This window comes from Salvia hispanica, chromosome 1, assembly GCF_023119035.1.
Source record: "Salvia hispanica cultivar TCC Black 2014 chromosome 1, UniMelb_Shisp_WGS_1.0, whole genome shotgun sequence".
Taxonomy (NCBI): domain Eukaryota; kingdom Viridiplantae; phylum Streptophyta; class Magnoliopsida; order Lamiales; family Lamiaceae; genus Salvia; species Salvia hispanica.
Genome location: NC_062965.1, coordinates 5,457,235 through 5,481,536, shown reverse-complemented (window position 1 = coordinate 5,481,536; position 24,302 = coordinate 5,457,235). Strand labels below are relative to the sequence as shown.

Below are 24,302 nucleotides of genomic sequence, written 5' to 3'. Positions count from 1 at the left end.
AAAATAACTTTTCCATGTTATATTGTTATATAGCAACATATTTATCTCATGCTCAACTGTTTATCCAGAGTTATTCATTGCACATGAAAAATTAATAACTTTTCACTGCTGCTCTTGCAAGATTCTGGTATAGATAAGAAGAGATAATTTTCTCTCAATCCGCACAACTGTATTAGGCATAAAATAGTTTTACAGATGTAATTGTCATAAATGTCCACATGGGAATATTCAAGAAACAAGGTGTTGGGTTGATGGTTTTGAAATGAACAATGGTATGCAAGAATACTATGCTTAGTAGTTATAATGGACGTTTTAATAAAGAATGAGGCGTAACTATAATTTGACGGTCTAGGATATTTTAATAATTCTAATAAAAATAATAATTTGATGTTCCTATTGAATGGTCTAATCTATACTTCCCCGTTCCATGTTAATTGAGTCATTTTTCTATTTTAGGAAGTACGAAGATAATTGATTCATTTCTATTTTTGGCTAAAGTAACACTCTCTCTTACTTTATTCACTATCACACTATTCTTAATCTCTGTGCAGAAAAGAAGCGTCTCTATTAACAAGGAACGGAGGGAGTGTCTATTTTTAATAAGACGCTATAAATATGTACCAAAAGAGAGCCCTAAAACTCACCAAGAAAAAGAAAACACTATTAAACCTAAAAGCAATGACAAGAAAGAAGGTAACCCTTGCCTACATTACGAATGATTCCGAGCGAAAAGGTTCATACAATAAGTGAAAGAAGGGTCTGATAAAGAAGGTGAGCGAGAGGGTGGTGTGGAAGCCAAATAGAAGCCCGTATCGTGCTAGTTGCCGTTGGCGACGAAACTGATGGTCGGACCCTCTTGCCCGTATCAGTTATAGAAAAAACTGGATTATTTCGTTTTTTCCCTCTTGCTGAGAAAGCATGCGTTCTTCAACCCAATTCCTTTTCTCAAAATACTTCAATCGATACGCGTAAATGCAAGAAATTGGCCAATTCCGAGGCTTTTTGTTCAATTTCTTGTGGAGTCAAATTCTTATCATTATGAGTCAGCGGAACAACCCCCCGGCCCCCCCGCGCGCGCCTTTGATATCCATATAAAGGACAGGATGAGCAAAAATACCCTCTTTAACTTCTATTCGAACAGATTGAATATCTTTTATAAGGAATCGGAGGAATATGCGACGATTTTTTTCCAGGAAATCCCCAACGAAAAATACACACTATTCCTTCCTTTCTATCAAATCGATCATAACCACTACCTACTTTCCAGGAAATTTGATATCTTTTGTTTCGTCTCAGCAAATCATTTTTTTTCCACTGGGGATCGTGATGTCTTTCTGCAGAATTGTGGGTCTCTTTATTAGTTCCTATTTGTGGTGTGCCTATGTGCACGAATACGTTCTTTGCATATCTTAGTTCAAGACCCCTCTTACTAAAAGGAATTAAAAAAAAAAGTAGATATGTTCCAACCAAAACGGGAATGGACTAGGATTATGAACTAATAATCTGATGATCGAGGATATACCAAAATAGTAAAAGTAGACTATTTTTTGGGATGAAGAGAATATATTATTTGTTGTCATGGAATCATGTTAGGGAAATTTTATTACCAAATGCTTCATCTTCAGATAATTAAAAAGAAATTTTTTTTAAACTAAGGGCTGTTGAATTTGCTTCCCCTTAGGATGATAAAACTCCAAAAGCATGTGCTATTGATCCGAAAATAAAATTTATGGGATCGAACATAGTTAAATAATTTATCACCGACACTGAAAAGTAGAGGCAAGGAAGTAGCCGTCACTAACAATAAATGTCGGACAAGAAACAAAAGAGAAAGGTTTAGGGCGAATTAGAGAAAAATAAAATCAGAGAAAAACCGAATCTAATTAAATTTTTTCACCCTCAGTAGTAGGAGGCAGTGAGTTGGTTGACCTCTCCGATCCAACCTGTCATTAGCCTAATTGTCTGAAAGGTTGTTTCACATTTGACAAACACCATGGCTGACAGGGGTGGATGCAGAAAATTTTGTTAGTAGGGGCTCTACTATACTACTCGTTTATTCTTGAAAAAGTCTCTTTTACCTATTTTGGTTCGTCAAACAAAACTAGTTCAGTTTAAAATTAAAATCAGTAACGTACGTAAAATATCTGTTTTTAAGAGTTAAAAAATGTATAAATATATAATCTCTCCAATCCCCTCCTAACTATCTCATATTTTTTTTATTTGGATGGACTCCACAAAATATCTCATTTTATGTTACTATTTTTAGCTCATATTCCGTTCACTCATTCTACGTACAATTATTATAAAATTAATATAAAAATAGGACTTACACTCCACTAACTGATCCGGAGGAAATATATACTATCATACAACAAACATAACTATTATAAACTAGACTAGTTCAATACTTAGAAAAATTAAAATTATATTTTATAAAAATGTTGATTTATCCGTGAATCTATCATTTATTAAAATTTTGTGTTCTAACTCGCTAAATACAGAATAATACTCGACACATTTTTTAGTGATTATTTTAAACAAAAAGGTTTGACATTTAAATAGTAAAGCAGTTTAAAACAAGAGAAATAAATGAACAACTACTCATATTAAGGCTGTCAACATTTTCACTTTTCACACATGAGCTTTTGTACTCCCTGCAGTAATACAAAGAGTAACAACAAGGGGAGACGTAAATGAAGAGATAAAGTTATATAACTACCATATTTACTTTTTTTTTTTATGAAAAATCATTCTTCTAGGGGAGATGTATTTGAGAAGGTATTATACCTTTTTCTATTTTGAAAATGTATCTTTATCTCTCCATCAATTGTGAGGTAAAATAACTATAATATTTGTCTTCTTTTAATGAAAAATCATTCTTAAAGGGGGAAGGTATTTGAAAAGGTATTAAACTTTATATTTTCTAATGCATTTTAAAATTTTGATTTACCTTCCTATATACCTTTTCCTTTTGGAGTGTGTTGTTTTTTGAAAGGGTATATTTCACTTTATGAGAAGGTAAACAGATAATATACCTCTTTCATTTGCCTCTCTTTGTTGGAGATGCTCTAATATTAATAATATTGTCTTAAAACCGGGTCTTCTTCTTCCTCCACCACAGGCGGCCATTTTTGCAACATTTTACCTCTGTATTTTTTCTTTTCTTGATTCAATTCAGCCCTTTTACCTTTCAAATTCAGACCATTTTAGTTGTCTATTGCAATAAATTAGTAAGGGCTGAAGATCGCTTTTGAAGTTTTCAGAAATTTAAGAAGTAGAAAAATTAAGAAAATGAAATTTTTGGTGAGGGCTTAAGCCCTCCCCTCATCTCACGTGTGTCCGCCCCTGTGGCTGGGGCCTGGAGCCAACATCATTTATGCACCAAGAAGGGTATTTCACGAATAATACAACTTGTGAGCCGGTTCCGTTAGTTATTATGTCTATTGTAACAAAATTTCAAATTTATTTTTATCATTTAACCTCCAAAAACTTGAGTTAATCTAAAGATGATACACTTAAATAACATAATTGATTTTGCACAAATTCAAATGTAAAATGATCAGATGTAATATCCTTTGAATGAAATATTAAAAATTTTAAACTGAACCGTGAATCAATAGTTTCACTGATATGCTTACCGATGTGATTTTTAAATAGGGGTGGAAATTAAATTTTTAATAAAAATTTAAAGAATGATTTTAAAAAGTGTGTGTTCTCGATTTTGTATATGAAATTAAGGTATCATCTATCCACAGTTATTTTATACTATTCATAAGCCAATTAATAATTTGTGTTTATGTATATTGGTGTTGCGCTTTATTATTAGGTTTTTAAAAGATCATAACTATTGAAAGTAGTAAGTATAAGTTTAAAACGGCAATACACAAGCCTTTGCTGTAAATACAAACTATATACGAAAAAGACAAAGCAAAAACCTACTTCGAATAAGTCTTAAACAACGGGGCACCCGATAAAGCCAAAAGACTTTATTATTTAGTGTTACTATTTAGAAAAGATATATACTTAATAAAATTTTATGTACAATTGTTCTAAAATTGCTAAAGATTTCATATGTGCATCTTGCGAATATCATGATAATTAATGCATGTTTTCCACTTAAAACATATATGGGGTAGGAATTAACTAAAAAAATCCAGACTATAGAGATACAAATATACAATACAGCTAGGCATTAACAAAATTTAATGAGCCATGTCAGTCATATATTATGTCTATTATAACAAAATTTCAAATTTAATTTAACATTTGACCTTCTAGAGATGAAAACTTAAGGAATGTAATTAATTTTGCGTGATGCAATTAAGGAATGCAATTAATTTTTTTCATATAATTTATAACATTTAATTCTATATATTTGCAACAATATTCAAGTTCTATTAGCGGACTAATCGATCCAATCAATTGAATCGTGAATCGATAACTTCACTAATTCGGTTACCGGTTGTAAATATTGATTACAAATTATAATTGTTTAAAAATTGACATTTTAAAAAATATGTGTTCTCGATTTCGTATTGGTAGTTAAGGAATCATCAATCCGCAGTTATTTAATACTCTATGTATACGTACATTGGTGTTGCGCTTTATTACTAGGTATTTATAGTAGTTAAATAGGATCAAACTACCGAAGGTAGTAAGTATAAGTTCAAAACGAAAAACGACAAGGTGCTATTGCAAAAATGCAAACCACGTTCGTAAACGACAAGGCAAAGAACTACCTACCTACTTCGATAAGTTCTAAACAGCGAGGCATCCCATAAAGCCAAAATCACTTCATTATTAGTGTTACTACTTAGAAAAGGGCATACTATAAAAAATATATGTACAATTTCTTTAAGAATAATGAAAAAAGGGCTCAAGATTTCATGGTACATGTATGCTGCCAATATTACTCCCACCGTCTACCATTTAAAGAATCATTTAGAATCGGCACGAGTTTTACAAATTTGTTTGACGGTGTAAAGAAAAATAATTGGAGAAAATGAGTAGAATATGAGACCCATTTAAAATATTAATTTTATGTTGGATTGTGAATGTAAAAAGTTAGAGGAATGTGGAATCCTCATACTAAAAAATTAAGTAAATAGTTCTATAAATCATAGACAATGCAAAATTGCAAAATGACTCTTCAAATTGTGGATAAAGGGAGAATCACAATAAAAGTTTTTTCCTCATAAAATATATGAGGGCAGCAATGCATTAACTGACGCGCTAAAACCGTTATGAAAATAAATGTAACAACTCAGACAACGCAAAGCAAATTTTCAAAATTGTATTGAATCCAATTTCTTCAGCCGCTATAAATATGCACACAAAGAGAGCCCTAAAACTCACCAACAAAAAGAAATCATTGTTAAATCCTAAAAGCAATGACGAGAAAGAAGGTAACCCTTGCCTACATTACGAATGATTCGGAGATAAAAGCTTCATACAAGAAGCGAAAGAAGGGTCTTATTAAGAAGGTGAGCGAGCTGAGCACCCTCTGTGGTGTGCCAGCCTGCGTCATCATCTACAGCCAGTACGACCCCGTGCCGGTTGTATGGCCGTCGCCTCTTGAAGCGCAGTCCATCCTGGCCCGCTTCCGCAAGCTCTCCATCATGGACCAGACCCGGAAGATGGTCAACCAGGAGAGCTTCACTCGCCAGCGGATCAAGAAGGCGACGGAGCAGCTCCGCCGTCTCCAGAAGGAAAACAGCCGCCGAGAGCTTGAGGCCTTCATGTTCCGCTGCATCCTCGGCCAAGCCTCCCTCAACGACCTCCAGATCCATGACGTCTCGGAGATGAGCTTTGTCATCGGCCAAACGCTCCGAGATATCAAAGCAAGGATGGAGGCGATGGCGGCTGAGCACCAACGCAATCAGACTGCTCCGCCACTGCTGCCTTCACTCCTTCCGCCGCTGCCTATGATGACGTTGCCTCCTCCTCCTCCTCCATCCGTGGTGGAAGAGGCTCCACCGCGGATGGAGGATGATGGAATGGAGAGCTTCCCGTGGAACCTCGTCCAGAGCCCGGGAGGAGGAGGCGAGATGGACGGGACTGGGCTCGGGTGGGATCCCGGGATGGTGCTGCCGTATCCTTACGATTTCGACCAGTCTAGATCTTCTCGATCTGGTCGTAATCCAAATCCTAACCCTAGCCCAAACCCTAATCCTAACCCTTTCAACCAGTGATTAATCATTAATCATATGTTGTTTCCCCCCTTTTTCCAGTTTATCAGTGTTTTAATTTAGGATGTTAAGTGATTAATGTGCGATTTGTATCTTGGTTGATTGATGTATAATGAATGTGGAGTTGAATAATTTGTTTTTATTAATTAAAGTCTGTTTTGTCATCTCAATTTTATTACTATTATTTTTACTTCCATTTTAAAATACAGAGAAATTGAGTTATATGATTAGTAGATATTGATATTATTGTTACTTCCTTTATAAAAGGAAAAAAAAATTTCCTATCCCGCGTGATTATTTTTTATAAAAGGAATATCATGTACATACCTTTTCTGACTTGTTATTTAAATTTTTAAAAAGAAGTTAGACATAACTTAGGAAATTCCAATGATAAACTAAATATGCTTATTTTACAATTTAAATTTAAAATGTTTTCCTTTATAGAATAAAGTATATTAAGTTATAATAATATAACTCTTCATTAATTATATGAACAATATACATGAATATTGCCATGATTTTTCATGTGTATTAAAGTATGTGGAGTATATATTATAGGAAAAATGAAGTAATCATATACGGAATATTACAATTAAAATAATAATAAATCATTTCGTGACAATAAAATAAGAATAAATCGTTACATGATTGAGGTTGAGTAATTTGTTTTGATTGAAGTCTCTTGTGTCATCTCAATTTTATTACTATTATTATTACTTTCATTTTAAACTGCAAAGAACTTGAGTTATATGATTCGTAGATATTAATATTATTATTACTTCCTTTTCCGAGTTGTTATTTCTATTCCGCGCGATTATTTATTATCAATTTTATGCCTCTTCCGAGTTGTTCTTTAAATTTTTATTATGAAGTGAGACATAATTTAAGAAATTCCAAAGAAAAACAAATATGCTTATTTTACTATAAAAACTAAAAATGTTTACTTTTATAGAAAAAAGCATATTACGTTGTAGTAATATAACTCTTCATTAATTGATCGATATACATGAATATTGCCATGTTTTTTCATGTGTATTAGAGTGTATATTATAGGGAAAATAAAATAATCATATACGCGGGAATATTACAAATTTACAATTCAAATAGTAATAAATCGTTACATATTGTGTTACAGTAAGAAGAGATAGTTGCAATCGAAACTGGTCGATATCGAACTTTCCGAATAAATTACACATGTTTTTTTTCAACCATTGTTAATCATCATGGTTGTTTTTAACAGTTCATACATTTAATACTTTTTACCATTTTATACAGGAATAACGTGTATAATAATGGCAGATATTAGAATAATAATGACAGATATTAGATAGTATCTTTCAATCCCATAAAAATATTTGCATTTGAAATGTCACGCGAATTAATGCACAATTGATAAAATAAAAGAGACGATAATAAAAATAGTAAAATAGTGTTAGTGGATAGTGAGACCCACGTCATTATTAGTGTTTAATGAGTTGTAATGGTGGATCCAGTGATATAAGTTGTAAATAAATTAATAATATATACGGGTAATGAGTTGGGACAACTTTCTATAAATGGAAAATGACCATATATTTATAGGGTGGACAAAAATGAAAAGTTCACATATTTTTATGGGACGGGGTGAGTAGTAAATTAAAAGATAGGCACAATTGTATACTCTGTTCCATGTTAATAGAGTCATTTTTCTATTTTTGGAAAGTTTCAAGTTAATTGAGTTATTTCTATTTTTTGCAAAAAGTCATTACTCTTTTACTTTATTTATTCTCTCTTCATCTCTCTTGTTTTACTCATACTTTTTTTTACCATCCATTTAACACATTATCCTTAAACTCCGTGTTAAAAAGAAATGTCTCTATTAACAAAGAAGGCTGGAGTACAACATTAAGTTCATTGGCAAAGAATTTATGAGCAGATTAGACCTACACATGTATTAAGCTCAACATTGAGATGGAACTCAAGGCCCACCTCAATGACACCGAGCTACAACATGCCTCCTTCCTTGGTGGTGCCACCCTTGCCTTTAGGTCGTAACCACAGTCAATCACATAGGCTCATTGTCACACTCAATAGGATGGCAATGCATCGACTCAGTCATCGCTTCGATAAATTGGTTAAATTTTAACGAATTGAGACATAACTTTAATGAATTCGAAAGAAAAACTAAATATGCTTATTTTACTAGAAAAGCTAAAAATGTCTACTCTTATATAATTATAAAGCATATTACTTCCTCTATGCACTATTAATTGATACCAATTTCTTTTTTCGTTCGTCTACATTTAATTATCATTCTTACTTTTTATTACTTTTGGCAATACACCCAAAATTCCACTAACTTATCACACTAATATGTTTTTTATAAAACTAATATATATATACAAGTAGGACTCACATTCCACAAATTTTATCACCTACTACTTAACACTATACTCCCTCCGTCCCCTATTAAGAGTCACACTTTTCCATTTCGGTCCGTCCTCAATTAAGAGTCACACTTCATTTTTACCATAAATGGTAAGTAGGTCCCACATTCCACTAACTCAATTCACTTATATTTTATTATAAAACCAATATAAAAAAATGGGTCTCACGTTCCACTAACTTTTTCAACCAACTTTTCTTTACATTTCTTAAAACTCGTGCCCGGTCAAAATGTGACTCCTAATGGGGGACGGAGGGAGTATTTCTTAAAACCCTTGACAAGTCAAATGGACTCAGTTAATCGTGGACGGAGGGAGTACGTTTTATTAATATAACTTTTCATTAATTATATGAATAATATACATGAATATTGCCATAATTTTTCTTTAAACTATGTCGATATTATAGGGAAATAAAATAATCAAACTAACTTATATGATTTTTGATGATACCAACTAATATTAATATATCATACAACTGATACTCCCTCCGTCTAGTAAAAATATGTGCACTTTTTATTTTCGTTCGTCCCATAAAAATATGGGCATTTTACATTTATAAAAACATATCCCAATTTATTACCCCTATACATCAAGTTATTTATTATTTATACCACCATTAAAACATTAGTAATAGTATAGGTCCTACCACTAACACTACTTTAATAACCTTCTTTCTCTTTCATTTTATTTTACCAATTTTGTCTTAATTCCCGTGTCTATCATACGCCCATATTTTTATGGGACGAAGGGTGTATGATTTTAAGCTCTCAAATATCCCATTTTTAAAAATGTTCTCAGTAGAATTGCCTCCTATATATAATTAACTATTTGGTATTCCATCCATCCTAATATAGTTTAGTCATTTCTTTTTTTTTTCACATATTCCCAAACTATTTATTAGTATTAAATAGTTAAAGTAGGTACAGAGAGTAATGAACGAAACGAAAGAGAATAAAAAAAGAAGTGTTCACTAAATTTATTATTTTTTATTTAATTACATATCCCCCTACAGTATTTTAGTTTTTAGTTTGATCAGTGGTCTACCTGGTCCGACTAATTGAATTGTGATTCAACAGTTTCACTAATTTGATTACCGATCCGATTTTTAAATAGTGGTTGCAAGCTATAATATATTAATACAAATTTTAAAAATTGACATGAAATGAGATGAGTTATCCGGGACGGAGGGAGTACTATTTAGAAAAAAGATATAGTAAATTTTCTCTAAATAAGAAAAAAGGGCTCAAGATTTTATAGATGTATCTTGCCAATATCACCGTAATAAATGCCAATATATGTTAGCAATTTACTTGAGAAATCCAAACTATAATGATATAATAAAACTGGGCATTAACCAACATGAGAAAAATCGTTATGAAAATAGTAATTAGAACAGCTAAGACCGTGTTAAGTGTCCATTTGGTACATCGAATTGGAATTGGAATTAGAATTATACGAAACTGAATTTGAAGGAATTGATATGAATTGTCTGTGAGAGCTAAGCATCCTCTGCGGTGTTGAAGCCTACGCCATCATCTACAGCACTTAGACACTGCGCTGGAGGTGTGGCTGTCGTAGTTTAGGGTACAATCCTCGCTCGCTTTTGCAAGCTCTCTAACAAGGACCAGAGCAGGAAACAACCAGGAGAGCTTCACGCGACAACGGATGAAGAAGGCGACAGAGCAGCTATGTCGCCTCCGAAAGGAAATCAACTGCTGCGACCTTGATAAGCTGCAAAGGAAAACCACCTCCACGTGTATTTTGTAAATTCATCAATATGCCAAACTATGCATAAACTTCACAAAATCAAATTTGGAGTTACTTTGATACCTAAAGTTCTTACAATCATACCAACCTAACACAGAAGGAGCACCTAAGCCTCAAGAAAGATGATCACAAGCGATTACTTTTTATTAACCAACTAACTGACTAACTAACTTTCAACAACTCCTCCAATGGCCACTTCCAGCTCACTCTCTCCAACAGCTAGTTTCAGCTTGATCTCATTCCTTTTTTCAGCTGTGTATTCCAATTTCTTCAAAATCCCCTCTCAAGATGGATTGTACATGCTAAAAACATTCATCTTGAGCAAAATATTATGGAAAGCAGATGCTCCCAATGGCTTAGTGAAAATGTCTGCCAACTTGTAAATTGTTTATGATATGCATAGGCTTTATGACACCCTCCAAATATTTCTCACGCACAATGTTGCAATCGATCTTTTAATGCACAAATGAGATCATGCTGAATTTAGCTCACTACTTCAGCATAACAAACATAGTTACAAACAAGAATATTCATAAAATTCATATACTTTTTAGTTGTTACGATATATTGTGATTTTTTATACAAAATAATTATGTATTATAGAGCCCCTACTAAAGATATTTTCTGCATCCGCCATTATCTGTCTTGGCTACTGATGCACTTGCATAAATTCTCGTATAGATATGACGAGATAATTTTCTCTCAATCCGTCACAACTGTATTAGGAGTAAAATAGTTTTACATATGTAGTTGTCATAAATGTTCGTGTGGGAATACTTAGGAAACAAGGTGTTTGGTTGAGAGCTTTGAAATGAACAATGGTATGCAAGTATATATTTTGGTTAGTTATAACATACATTTTAGTTTAAGAACAAAGCGTAACTATAATGTGAGGTCTAGAATATTTTAATACTTAATGAAAATAATAAATTGATGGTCTTATGAATGTTCGAATCTAATACCTATATTTAACAAGACACAGAGAAATTAAAGAGAATTTTATCCGACAATCAGTAGGGTTAGAGAGAGAATCAGGAGCTTTTGAAAATCATCAAGTTAGAGAAAATAGGGACATTGAAAATGAGGCTCTGTGATTGACTATGGTTTTAGCATGAAGGCAGGGGTGGCACCACCAAGGAGGGAAGCATGTTGTAGCATTTATTTACCTTTTTACTGTAACACATATAATGATTTATTTTTATTTTACCGTTACGAGATTTAGTAATTTTTATGTATATTCTTCATATAATTAATGAAGAGTTATATTACTACTATAACGTAATATGCTATATTTTTCTATAAAAGTAAAAAAAATTGGTTTTTCAAGCAAAATAACTAGTTAGAAAAAGTGTGTAATTCATATAATAAATAATCGCGCGGAATAGAAATTTTTTTGCCTTTTAAAAAGGAAGTAATAATAATATCAATATCTATGAACCATATATAAATTAAAATCTCTGCAGTTTAAAAAGGAGGTAATAATAATAGTAATTAAATTTAAATGACAGAGGAGACAATAATAAAATCAAATTACTCATCTGTAGATTCATCTATCATACATCACCAACCAGGATACAAATCACACATTAACTTAACCCTAAACATAAAAACTCTAATCCGTCATGTCTAAATCTCAAACATTATAATGAGATCATCACTTATTAAAAGGAGTTGGATTAGGGTTAGGGTTAGGGTTAGGATTCGGATCCAGATTCCGATTTGGATTCTGGCCAGAATAAGAAGAGCTGGACTGGTCGAAATCGTATGGATACGGCAGCACCATCCCGGGATCCCACCCGAGCCCGGTCCCCTCCATATCGCCTCCTCCTCCCGGGCTCTGGACCAGGTTCCATGGGAAGCTCTCCATCCCATCATCCTCCATCCGCACTGGAGCCTCTTCCACAGTGGTTGGAGGAGGAGGAGGCGGCAACGCCAACATAGGCGGCGGCGGCAGGAGTGGAGGCAGCGGCGGCGGCGGCGGCGCAGCCAGATTGCGCTGGTGCTCAGCTGCCATGGCATCCATCCTTGCTTTGATATCTCGGAGCGTCTGGCCGATGACAAAGCTCATCTCCGAGACGTCATGGATTCGGAGGTCGTTGAGGGAGGCTTGGCCGAGGATGCATCGGAACATGAAGGCCTCAAGCTCTCGGCAGCTGTTTTCCTTCTGGAGACGGCGGAGCTGCTCCGTCGCCTTCTTGATCCGCTGGCGGGTGAAGCTCTCCTGGTTGACCATCTTCCGGGTCTGGTCCATGATGGAGAGCTTGCGGAAGCGGGCCAGGATGGACTGCGCTTCAAGAGGCGACGGCCATACAACCGGCACGGGGTCGTACTGGCTGTAGATGATGACGCAGGCTGGCACACCACAGAGGGTGCTCAGCTCGCTCACCTTCTTAATAAGACCCTTCTTTCGCTTCTTGTATGAAGCTTTTCTCTCTGAATCATTAGTAATGTAGGCAAGGGTTACCTTCTTTCTCGTCATTGCTTTTAGGATTTAACAATGATTTCTTTTTGTTGGTGAGTTTTAGGGCTCTCTTTGTGTGCATATTTATAGCGGCTGAAGAAATTGGATTCAATACAATTTTGAAAATTTGCTTTGCGTTGTCTGAGTTGTTAAATTTATTTTCATAACGGTTTTAGCGCGTCAGTTAATGCATTGCTGCCCTCATATATTTTATGAGGAAAAAACTTTTATTGTGATTATCCCTTTATCCACCATTTGAAGAGTCATTTTGCAATTTTGGATTGTCTATGATTTATAGAATTATTTACTTAATTTTTTAGCATGAGGATTCCACATTCCTCTAACTTTTTACTATCACAATCCAATATAAAATTACTCCCTCCGTCCCCGATTAAGAGTCACACTTTTCCATTTCAGTCCGTCCCCAATTAAGAGTTACACTTCATTTTTACCATAAATAGTAAGTAGGTCTCACATTCCACTAAATCAATTCACTCACATTTTATTATAAACCAATATAAAAAAATGAGTCCCACACTCCACTAACCTTTTCAACCAACTATTCTTTACATTTCTTAAAACTCGTGCCCGGTCAAAGTGTGACTCTTAATCGGGGACGGAGGGAGTAATATTTTAAATAGGTCTCACATTCTACTCATTTTCTCCAATTATTTTTCTTCACACCGTCAAACAAATTCGTAAAACTCGTGCCGATTGGTTCTTTAAATGGTAGACATTCGGAGTAATATTGGCAGCATACATGTACCATGAAATCTTGAGCCCTTTTTTCATTATTCTTAAAGTAATTGTACACATATTTTTTATAGTATACCTTTTTCTAAGTAGTAACACTAATAATGAAGTGCTTTTGGCTTTATGGGATGCCTCGTTGTTTAGAACTTATCGAAGTAGGTAGGTAGTTCTTTGCCTTGTCGTTTACGAACGTGGTTTGCATTTTTGCAATAGCATCTTGTCGATTTTTTGTTTTGAACTTATACTTACTACTTTCGGTAGTTTGATCATTTTTATTTACTATAAAAACATAGTAATAAAGCGTAACACCAATGTACATATACATAGAGTATAAAATAAATGCGGATTGATGATACATTAATTTCTGATACTAAATCGAGAACACGTACTTTTTAAATATCAACTTTTAAATTTAATTAAAAGATTTTAACTTGTAATCAATATTTACAATCGGTAACCAAACTCGTGAAGTTACCAATTCACGATTAAATTGATTGGACCGATTAGACCACTAATAGAACTTGAATATTGTTGGAAATATAAAGAATTAAATGCTATAAACTATATGAAAACAAATCAATTACATTCGATAATTGTATCACGCAAACTCAATTACCTTCCTTAAATGCATCACACAAAATTAATTACATTCCTTAAGTGTTCATCTCTAGATTTATTTATGTTTTAGAAGGTCAAATACACTTAGGAGGTTTACAAGGATATGTAAATTGTATAAAGATAAAGAGGACATTCCTATACTTAAGGGCATTCCTCATGTTTGTTTAAATTATACATAAAGATAATAAGGACATTCCTCATGTTTTAGGAGGTTTAAAATTTGAGGGCATTTTGTACATACAATTTTTTTTTCAATTTATCTTTACTCTAAAATTAAATTTGAAATTTTGTTACAATAGACATAATAATTGACGGACCTGACTCACTAAATTTTGTTAATGCCTAGTTGTATTGTAAAAATGTATCTCTTGAATTCTAGATTTTTTGAGTTAATTGCTGCCCCTTATACATTTTAAGTGGAAACAAACATTTATTATCATGATATTCGCAAGATGCACGTATGAAATATTTAACAATTTTAGAGCACTTGTACATACAATTATATTAATTATATACCTTTTCTAAATAGTAACACTAATAATATAAGTGCTTTTAGCTTTATCGGGTGCCCAGTTGTTTAAGACTTATTCGAAGTAGGTTTTTGCTTTGTCGTTTTCGTATATAGTTTATATTTACGGCAAAGTCTTGTTTATTGCCGTTTTGAACTTATACCTACTATTTTCAATAATTTGATTCTTAAATATCTAATAATAAAGCGCAACACCAATATACATAAATACAAATAATCATTAATTGGCTTATGTGTAGTACTCCCTCCGTTCCACTTTAGGAGTCCTGGTTTACCATTTTTCGGTGTCCCACTTTAGCAGTCCCGGTTGGAATATTCCATAAATGGTATTAGGCCCCGCATTCCACTAACCTTTTTTCACTCACATTTTATTATAAAACTAATATAAAAAGGTAGGACCCACATTCCACTGTCTTTTTTCACCAACTTTTCTTACATTTCTTGATACCCGTGCCGAACTCAACCAGGACTCCTAAAGTGGGACGGAAGGAGTATTAAATAATTGTGGATATATGATACCTTAATTTCAGTTACGAAATCAAGAACACACTTTTTAAATATCATTCTTTAAATTTTTATTAAAAGATTACAATTTGCTACCACTATTTTAAAATTGGATCGGGAAGCATATCAGTGATTAGTATTTCTAAAGATATTACATCTGATTATTTTACATTTGAATTGTGCAAAATCGTTTACGTTCCTTTAAGTGTTTCTATCTCTAGATTAACTCAAATTTTTAGAGGTTAAATGATAAAATTAAATATGTAATTTTGTTACAACAGATATAATAACTAACTGAATCCGCTCACAAGCTGTGTTATTTGTGATACTCCTATGTAAACCATTTAAAGAGCCATTTTTTCATTTGGTTTTCCACAATTTATAAAACCATTTATTTTATTCTACTTTTAGTACGAAGACCTTCGCATTCTACTAGCTTTTTACACCCATAATCTAATATAAAATTAATATTTTAAATAGGTCCCACATTCTATTCACTTTCTTGAATTATTTTTCTTCACAAGGTCAAACAAATTATTAAAACATATCCGAGTCTAAATGATTCTATAAATGATGGGCGGAGGGAATAATATTGGCTGCCGCAGCTTATATGTACTAAGAAATCTTGAGGCCTTTTTCATTCTTAAAGAAATTGTAAATACATATTTTATAGTATACCCTTTTCTAAGTAGTAACTCAAATAATGAAGTGCTTTTGGCTTTATGGGGTGCCTCTATGGTTAGGACTTATTCGAAGTAGTAGGCAGTTCTTTGACTTGTTGTATACGAACGTGGTTTGTATATTTGCAATAGCACCTTGTGGTTTTTTTAGTTTTAAACTTATACTTACTACTTTCGATAGATTAATCATTTTTAACTACTATAAAAACTTAGTAATAAAGCGCAACACCAATATACATATACATATAGTATAAAATAACTGCGGTTGATGATATATTAATTTTCGATACGAAATCGAGAACACATACTTTTTAAATAGACTCCCTCCGTCCCACAAATATTGTCCCATTTTTCCATTTTCGTCCGTCCCACAAAGTTTGTCCCATTCCACTTTTACCATTTTTGGTAGGGGACCCCATATTCCACCAACTCATTCCTACTCACATTTTATTATAAAACTAATACTTTAAAAGTAGGACTCATATCCCACCAACTTTTTCAACTCACTTTTCATTACATTTCTTAAGACCCGTGCCGGGTCAAAGTGAGACTATCTTTGTGGGACGGAGGGAGTATCAAATTTTAAATTTAATTAAAAGATTTAATTAACTTATAATCAATATTTACAATCTGTAACCGAATTCATGAAGTTATCGATTCACGATTCAATTGATTGGACCGGTTAGACCACTGATAAAACTTGAATATTGTTGCAAATATATAGAATTAAATGCTATAAATTATATGAAAACAAATCAATTACATTCCTTAATTGTATCAAGCAAAATGGATTACATTCCTTAACTGTATCACACAAAATCAATTACATTCCTTAAGTGTTATCTCTAGATTATCTCATGTTTTAGGAGGTCAAATTCACTTAGGAGGTTTAAAGGACATTTATTATATAAAGATAACATTTACAAGGAATATTTAAATTATATAAAGATAACAAGGACATTCCTCATGTTTTAGGAGGTTAAATTTGAGGGCATTTTGTACATACAAATTTTGTGAATTTATCTTTATTCTAAAATTAAATTTGAAATTTTGTTACAATATACATAATAATTGACTGACTGGGCTCATGTTAATGCCTAGTTGTATTGTATATTTGTATCTCTTATAGTCTATGAAATACTATTTAGCAATTTTAGAGCAATTGTACATACAATTTTATTAAGTATATAAATTATCTAAATAGTAACACTAATATAAGTGCTTTGTCCTTTATCGGGTGCCCGGTAGTTTAAGACTTATTTGAAGTAGGTTTTTACTTTGTCGTTTTCGTATATAGTTTGTATTTACGGCAAAGTCTTGTGTATTGCCGTTTTGAACTTGTACTTACTACTTTCAATAGTTTGATTCTTAAAAAGCAACACCAATATACATAAACACAAATAATTATTAATTGGCTTATGAAAGCATTAAATAACCGCGGATAGATGATACCTTAATTTCAGATACGAAATCGAGAACACACACTTTTTAAATATCATTCTTTAAATTTTTATTAAATGATTACAATTAGCCACCACTATTTAAAAATCGGATCGGTAAGCATATCAGTGAAACTATTTATTCACGGTTCAGTTTAAAAATTTTGATATTTCATTTTAAGGATATTACATCCGATTATTTTACATTTGAATTTGTGCAAAATCATTTACGTTCCTTTAAGTGTATCATCTCTAGATTAACTCAAATTTTTAGAGGTTAAATGATAAAATTAAATTTGCAATTTGCAATTTTGTGCAATGCAAACAACATTTCAGAAGATTAGGCTAATGGCAGGTGGGATCGGAGAGGTCATTGCCGCTTCCTTGCCCATATAAATATTTGAGTTAATTATTGTTCAAAATGACAAGATAAAAAAATTGAAATTGAAAATATAAACTTAAAAATATGTAAAATCTAGGCTAAAAACTAGTATAGTTAACCCCAATTATTTTGACTAATAACTCTTTCACAAACAATTTGACATTTTCAATTAAAATTTCATCCATTCAAAAACACATTTTCAAAAGAGTAGTGCTATTTGAGCAAACTAGCTTTAGCCGAACATACTTTCCATTTAAAATATAGTAATTGTTAAGTTTGACACCGATTAAAAGATATTTAATTGTCCAAAAAAGGCATAAATAAAAAATTATACTCCATCCTTCACCCGTCCTGAAAATTTGTCACTGGCTCATCCGCTCCTAAAAATGTTGTCGCCTTTTATTTTTACTACTCCATCCGTCCCGCAAGAATATGCACTTTTTATTTTTCAGTGCGTCCCACAAGAATATACACTTTCTACTTTTGAAATGTTTTTTCACTCAATGAGGTAAAACCCATTCTCCACTAACAATACTTTAATTATTTTTTCTCTCTACCTCTCTCTTACTTTACCAATTTTACATTAAAATCCATGCCGAACTCAAAGTGCATATTCTTTGGAGATAAATGGAAAATTTATAGTATAACTCACATTCTACCCACACATTCTCAGTCATATTTTATCGTAAAACAATGATTAGTGTGCCTTTGACCGAAAATCTATTAAATTATTATCATGTCTTTTACCCACCAAAAATTTGTTGAAGGAAATCTAAAAAGTACACCTAGATTATTATTTTAAATTTATATTTATTAATAGTTTAAAAGTACACCTAGATCATCATAATAAATGTTTATTTCCTCATAAAACATAGTATATGTTTAGTAAATAATCAACAAGTGAAGACCATAGACATACTTCCTCCGTCCCTCACTAAGTGAGGCATTACTTTTTGGCACGAGTTTTAAGAAAGTGGACTTTTGTTAGTTAAATGGAGAGAATAAAGTAAAATAGAGGAAAAAATATAGAGGCAAAAGTAAGAAAAGAGTGCTAAAAAAAGAAATGAATCGCCTAGCTCGGGATATCCCAAAAAGGAATATGAATCACTTAACAAGGGACAAAGGAAGTACAATACAACTAGGAACTAACCAACACAAGAAAAACAGTTATGAAATTAGTAATTGAAACAACTAAGACAATGCTAAGGGTCTCTTTGGTACATAGAATTGAATTCAAATTCAATTGAATAAAATTTGAGGGCATTGATATGAAGTTTGTGCGCAATGTGTAGTTTGTGTAGCATATGTGCATTGTGTGTGTATAGTGTGTGCAAAATATGTGTGTAGAATGTGTTTGCAATGTATGTGCATTGTGTGTGTATAGTTTGTGCAATGTGTGTGTGCGCATAGTATGTGTATTGTGCAGATAGTGTGTATAGAGTGTGTGCAGTATGTGTTTCTGTCATTCTGTGTGAATTTTCTCAATTTTATTACTAATTATTTTAATTGTAATTATATCTGCGTGATACGAAATTCAAATTGTGGAATTGAAAATAAATAGATTTAAAATTTCAGTACCAATTCCTATTTTTTTTTACCAAACATTGGGTTTGGAATTTAAAGCCCCACTTCCAATTCCGCGATACCAAGAGGAGCTTAAGCAAATTCAAATTCAGTTTAATGAGAAAGGCTTCTGACAAGAAGCGAAAGAAGGATTTGAATAAGAAGGTGAACGAGCTGAGCACATTAATAAAAACAAATCACACATTAACTTAACCTTAAATAACACATTAACTTAACCTTAAACGAGTTGGCCGTACCACCGGCACGGGGTCGTAAGGGCAGTAGATGATGACGCTGGTTGACACACCACAGAGGGTGCTCAGCTCGTTCACCTTCTTTATCAGACCCTTCTTTCGCTTCTTGTATGAAGCTTTTCTCTCGGAATCATTCTTAACGTAGGCAAGGGTTACCTTCTTCTCGTCATTGCATTTATGTTTAACAATGATTTCTTTTTGTTGGTGAGTTTTAGGGTGTGGTAATGAAGTTACCGATTCACGATTCAATTGATTGGACCGGTTAGACCACTAATAGAACTTGAATATTGTTGCAAATATATAGAATTAAATGCTATAAATTATATGAAAAAAAATCAATTACATTCCTTAATTGTATCACGCAAAATCAATTATATTCCGTATCACACAAAATCAATTACATTTCTTAAGTGTTCATCTCTAGATTAACTCATGTTTTAGGAGGTCAAATACACTTAGGAGGATTACAAGGACATATAAATTATATAAAGATAACAAGAAAATTCCTATACTTAAGGGCATTCCTCATGTTTATAAGGAATGTTTAAATTATATGAAGTGTGTGCGCAATGTGTAGTTTATGTAGCATATGTGCATTGTGTGTGTATAGTGTGTGCAAAATTTGCAATGTATGTGCACTGTGTGTGTATAGTTTGTGCAATGTGTGTATGCGCATAGTATGTGCATTGTGCATATAGTGTGTATAGAGTGTGTGCAGTATGTGTTTCTGTCATTCTGTGTAAATTTTCCTAATTTTATTACTAATTATTTTAATTGTAATTATCTCTGTGTGATACGAAATTCAAATTGTGGAATTGGAAATGTATAGATTTGTAATTTCAATACCAATTCCTTTTTTTTATACCAAATATTGGGTTTGGAATTTAAAGCCCCACTTCCAATTCCACATGCTCAATTTCACGATACCGAGAGGAGCTTAAGCAAATTCAAATTCAGTTCAATGAGAAAAGCTTCTGACAAGAAGCGAAAGAAGGATTTGATTAAGAAGGTGAATGAGCTAAGCACATTAATAAAAACAAATCACACATTAACTTAACCTTAAATCACATTAACTTAACCTTAAACGAGTTGTCCATACCACCGGCACGGGGTCGTAAGGGCTGTAGATGATGCCGCACACCACAGAGGGTGCTTAGCTCGCTCACCTTCTTTATCAGGCCCTTCTTTCGCTTCTTGTATGAAGCTTTTCTCTCAGAATCATTCTTAACGTAGGCAAGGGTTACCTTCTTTCTCGTCATTGCATTTATGTTTAACAATGATTTCTTTTTGTTGGTGAGTTTCGGGGTGTGGTAATGAAGTTACCGACACGATTCAATTGATTGGACCGGTTAGACCACTGATAGAACTTGAATATTGTTGCAAATATATAGAATTAAATGCTATAAATTATATGAAAAAAATAAATTACATTCCTTAATTGTGTAATACCCGCTTCTTTCATTATCCTTTCCGTTGATGTTTAATGTCGAACTAGAGAATCTTCACTCTCTTGCTTCGTTGAATTAATTAAGAACTCGTTACTTACTGATAATTAGTGTTGATAGTTCGCGAAACAAAACTCTGAAGTGAAAGTTAAACGAACTAAAGCAATTTAAGATATTTATGAAACTTAACAAATGTCGAGAACGAATACGGAGATATCATTCCCGACTAAAGCGTTTGTATACATCCCAAACTACATTTTCACTTGCATAATTAAATGTATGTGGGTTTATGAGTTTAAGAAAAAGGAATTATGGATGCTATTACAAAATACACAAGTATGGGCCTAGAGCTTAAGAAACTATATTGCTATTGCTTGCATTTTGGGCCTCTTCTTTTTCCCAAGCCCAAATCTCAGCCCGTGGGGGCCAGGGCAGCAAGCCCATTTCTGGACAGCAACGTGGCAGCCAAGCTTCTCCCTCACCTGCGAGATAAAACAAGATTTAGCTACTAAAGAATAAGAGGAACTAATGAAGCTCTTAATAGAGGAAAGGAAACAACATCTCTTTAACTATGGAGGACCAAAGACTCACCAAAGATAGCAAGTCAAATCTGCCATCTTGCTCCTCCAAAACAGCCCATGCGAAGTAGCCTTTCCTAGTCACACAATCAACCAAAATAAGTAAATAAGAAGTCCTATTGTCCTAAGCTAAACACCAAGTTTCATTAATCAAAAGAAGTGGAGATCAAGAAAGTAAGAGATTTTCTGCAGCATGAAAACAAAGAGGCTGGGCAGCCATTTAAATCCCCCTAGGTGCACCCTACATGCTCCTGCAGCTTACAAACAAATGAGTTATTAACCAAGTACCATGAGGCCATGTGAGGACAAGAATGTTTAATGGGTCAAACACCTAGTACTGTAAATAACACCAAGCCTCTTAAATAAAAGGCTGTGTTGAAGATCAAAACAGAGAGATATGCTGGGAGTGAAAACAAATGAGGAGTCAGCATTTTTAATGCAGCAAAGTACCCCAAGTTCTCCTATAAAGATCCCCTCCATACCACATTCGAACTCCCTCCCACACATCTCAAAATAATCAGCAAAAATTTAGAGAGAGTTAGAAAGCTTGGTGCCTTAGGAGCTGATCTCAAGCAGCAACCAGCTCAAGAGGTATTTCCCTCCATTCCCAATCTTTTCTCAAGCATCATGTAGAAACACCTCAACATAGAAGTCTCAACAGTAGCTTTCTTAGAGCCTTAACAACTGGAATAAGAGTACAATAGGCTGCCTTAATGCTCAACTTCAGTAGCAAACCCACAAAAGTACCAACACAAAAATATAGAATCATAGCTATGGGAAATTTCAGCAGTAGCAAAGAATGGAGTAAGCATAAATAGCTAATACCAGTGCTTAGTCGAGTGGAATAAACCTCATATCAGTAAAACCAAGTTATCTAAATCATAGGAGCAAGACTTGGTGTAGCAAAAATGGCAGCAAGCCCTTTCCAGTGGGTTGAGCTCCAAAATCAAAGTCTTTAATCACACATAGCTACTGCCTAAGTTTTTTTAAAACAAAATACTAAGAAATGAAAGGGGTGGAAGAACTTAGCTTTTAAAATTGTGCTTGGGCTGCCCGATCTGGACGACGACGGAAGGCTGCGAGGCGGCAGCGTCGGCGCTGGTCTGAGAAGCAGACTGAGCAGCGTTGGCGACGGCAACTGGAGGGCAGCTGCGGGGACTCCACGGCGAGCCCAAGCTCCAGAGGTGAAGACGGCAGCGGCAAATCGCCGGAGAAGAGAGGAAAGACGGAGATGGCTGGACCGGCGCCGAGCGACGCAGCAGGCGGCAGCCCTGCTCGTCGGGCAGCCGAGGACTTCTCCGAACTCGACGGAGAGAGAGAGAGACATTGGAGAAGGGAGTTCCCACCGACGGAGCTCCGAAATTTCGCCGGGGATGAGAGCGGCGAAAGGCGACGAGCGGCGGTGAGAATGAGGCGAAGAGAGAGAGAAAAGAAATCTAGGGATTTTCCATTTTAAATTTGGGGGAAAACTTGTAAAATGGAAATGAGGAAGAAAGGAAGATCCGATGGAAAAGGGAGGAGTAATGTGTTGGGCTTGATTTTATTTTGTGTTGCTGGGCCTATTTAATTAAAAGTATGGCTAAGGTTTTAAATAGAGAATCGGCTTGGGCTAACATATAAAATAAAGTAGGAGTTGGGCCTTAGCCTAATTAAATCATGAGCCCACCTTTGTTGCTCAATCAAACAATTGAGGTTAAGTAATGGTCCGCTAATTAATTGCACGATGATAAATTTAATTTTCGGACCTTATCTTAAGTGCTCGAATAATTAATGATAAGAATTGATATGCTAACGATAGACCTCGAGTTATTTTAGTGCTTGAATAAATGGCATAGGAGGTAACACCCTCTAGTTAAGCGAATAATTTTTCCAAATAAATTAAATCTACTGATTTAATTAATGTTCAAGAATTCTAGAACTTCTTCTAGAAAAATAAGAAAGAGAATAAAAAAAAGAGCACGCACTTAGGATGCATTCACGTTTGAGTTCATTTGGCTTCTTAAGCCTAATTAAATATTATTTCCATGTTACTAAAGGGGCGTCTTCGCGCGTCATCTAAAAATCAAGCTAAGGAGTTTGTTCGGCTAAGAGATAGCCTTTGAGGTGGGCATTCTTTCAAAACATGACTTTAGAATGAAAATGTTATTCTTTACTCAAGTATGTTGTCATGCCATGTTTTGTTTTATGCTTACCTATCTGCTTGGCTATGCCAACTAAGTTAAATCGAATTCGGGTCCCAGTAGGGCCGCAAACCCTACTCGGACTAGTGTACACATAAGGGGACCGTGAGCTAACATAAGAGTTGGCCGGTCCAATGACCGTCGTGGAATGTGGCCACATTCCCGGTTCACACCATGTTCAGATATGGTATAGTTATGTTATGTGATTGCGCAATCAAATCTTAATGAAAAGAAAAGTATTTAGTGACTCGGGTCTTTTAAGTAAAACCCCGTGATCACTCAACTGTGGCATTGACAATTTAAAATAGAACTGTTTTTGGCAATGTGCCCACTGAGTATATCAAATACTCAGCCCTGCATGTTATTTTCAAATGTGCAGATTGAACGTGGACGAGGAGGCGAAGGTGTTGGGACAAGAATTTTAAATAAGTAGTTAGGTAGCCCAAAGTAGCATGTCTTCATACGTGCTATTTTGTCTTGGACTCTTCCGCTGCAATCTAAAGTTATGTTCTAGAAAGTTATGAACTTTGTCTTG

General features: G+C 34.0%; 2 protein-coding genes and 1 long non-coding RNA gene across 3 annotated transcripts; 1 reads left to right on the top strand and 2 right to left on the bottom strand.

Annotated features, from left to right (window-relative positions):
• The first annotated feature begins 5,390 nt into the window (after nucleotides 1-5,390).
• On the top strand, nucleotides 5,391-6,191 carry LOC125185573 (agamous-like MADS-box protein AGL80). The gene has a single exon (XM_048082128.1). It carries the CDS (start codon nucleotides 5,391-5,393, stop codon nucleotides 6,189-6,191), a length of 801 nt encoding a protein of 266 aa, XP_047938085.1.
• A 5,844-nt stretch (nucleotides 6,192-12,035) lies between these two features.
• LOC125185564 (agamous-like MADS-box protein AGL80) lies at nucleotides 12,036-12,860 on the bottom strand. Its single transcript, XM_048082119.1, has one exon. It carries the CDS (start codon nucleotides 12,858-12,860, stop codon nucleotides 12,036-12,038), a length of 825 nt encoding a protein of 274 aa, XP_047938076.1.
• Nucleotides 12,861-21,249: 8,389 nt separating this feature from the next.
• LOC125201966 lies at nucleotides 21,250-23,081 on the bottom strand. The gene is made up of 2 exons (XR_007173009.1): nucleotides 21,601-23,081; nucleotides 21,250-21,491 (listed from the first exon to the last, which is right to left on the bottom strand). It is a non-coding gene; the product is annotated as an uncharacterized LOC125201966 (long non-coding RNA).
• Between the last annotated feature and the right edge of the window lie 1,221 nt (nucleotides 23,082-24,302).

Coding starts and splice junctions, on each gene's coding strand:
- LOC125185564 (XM_048082119.1), bottom strand. CDS start 12,860: ATGACGAGAAAGAAGGTAACCCTTGCCTACATTACTAATGATTCAGAG.
- LOC125185573 (XM_048082128.1), top strand. CDS start 5,391: ATGACGAGAAAGAAGGTAACCCTTGCCTACATTACGAATGATTCGGAG.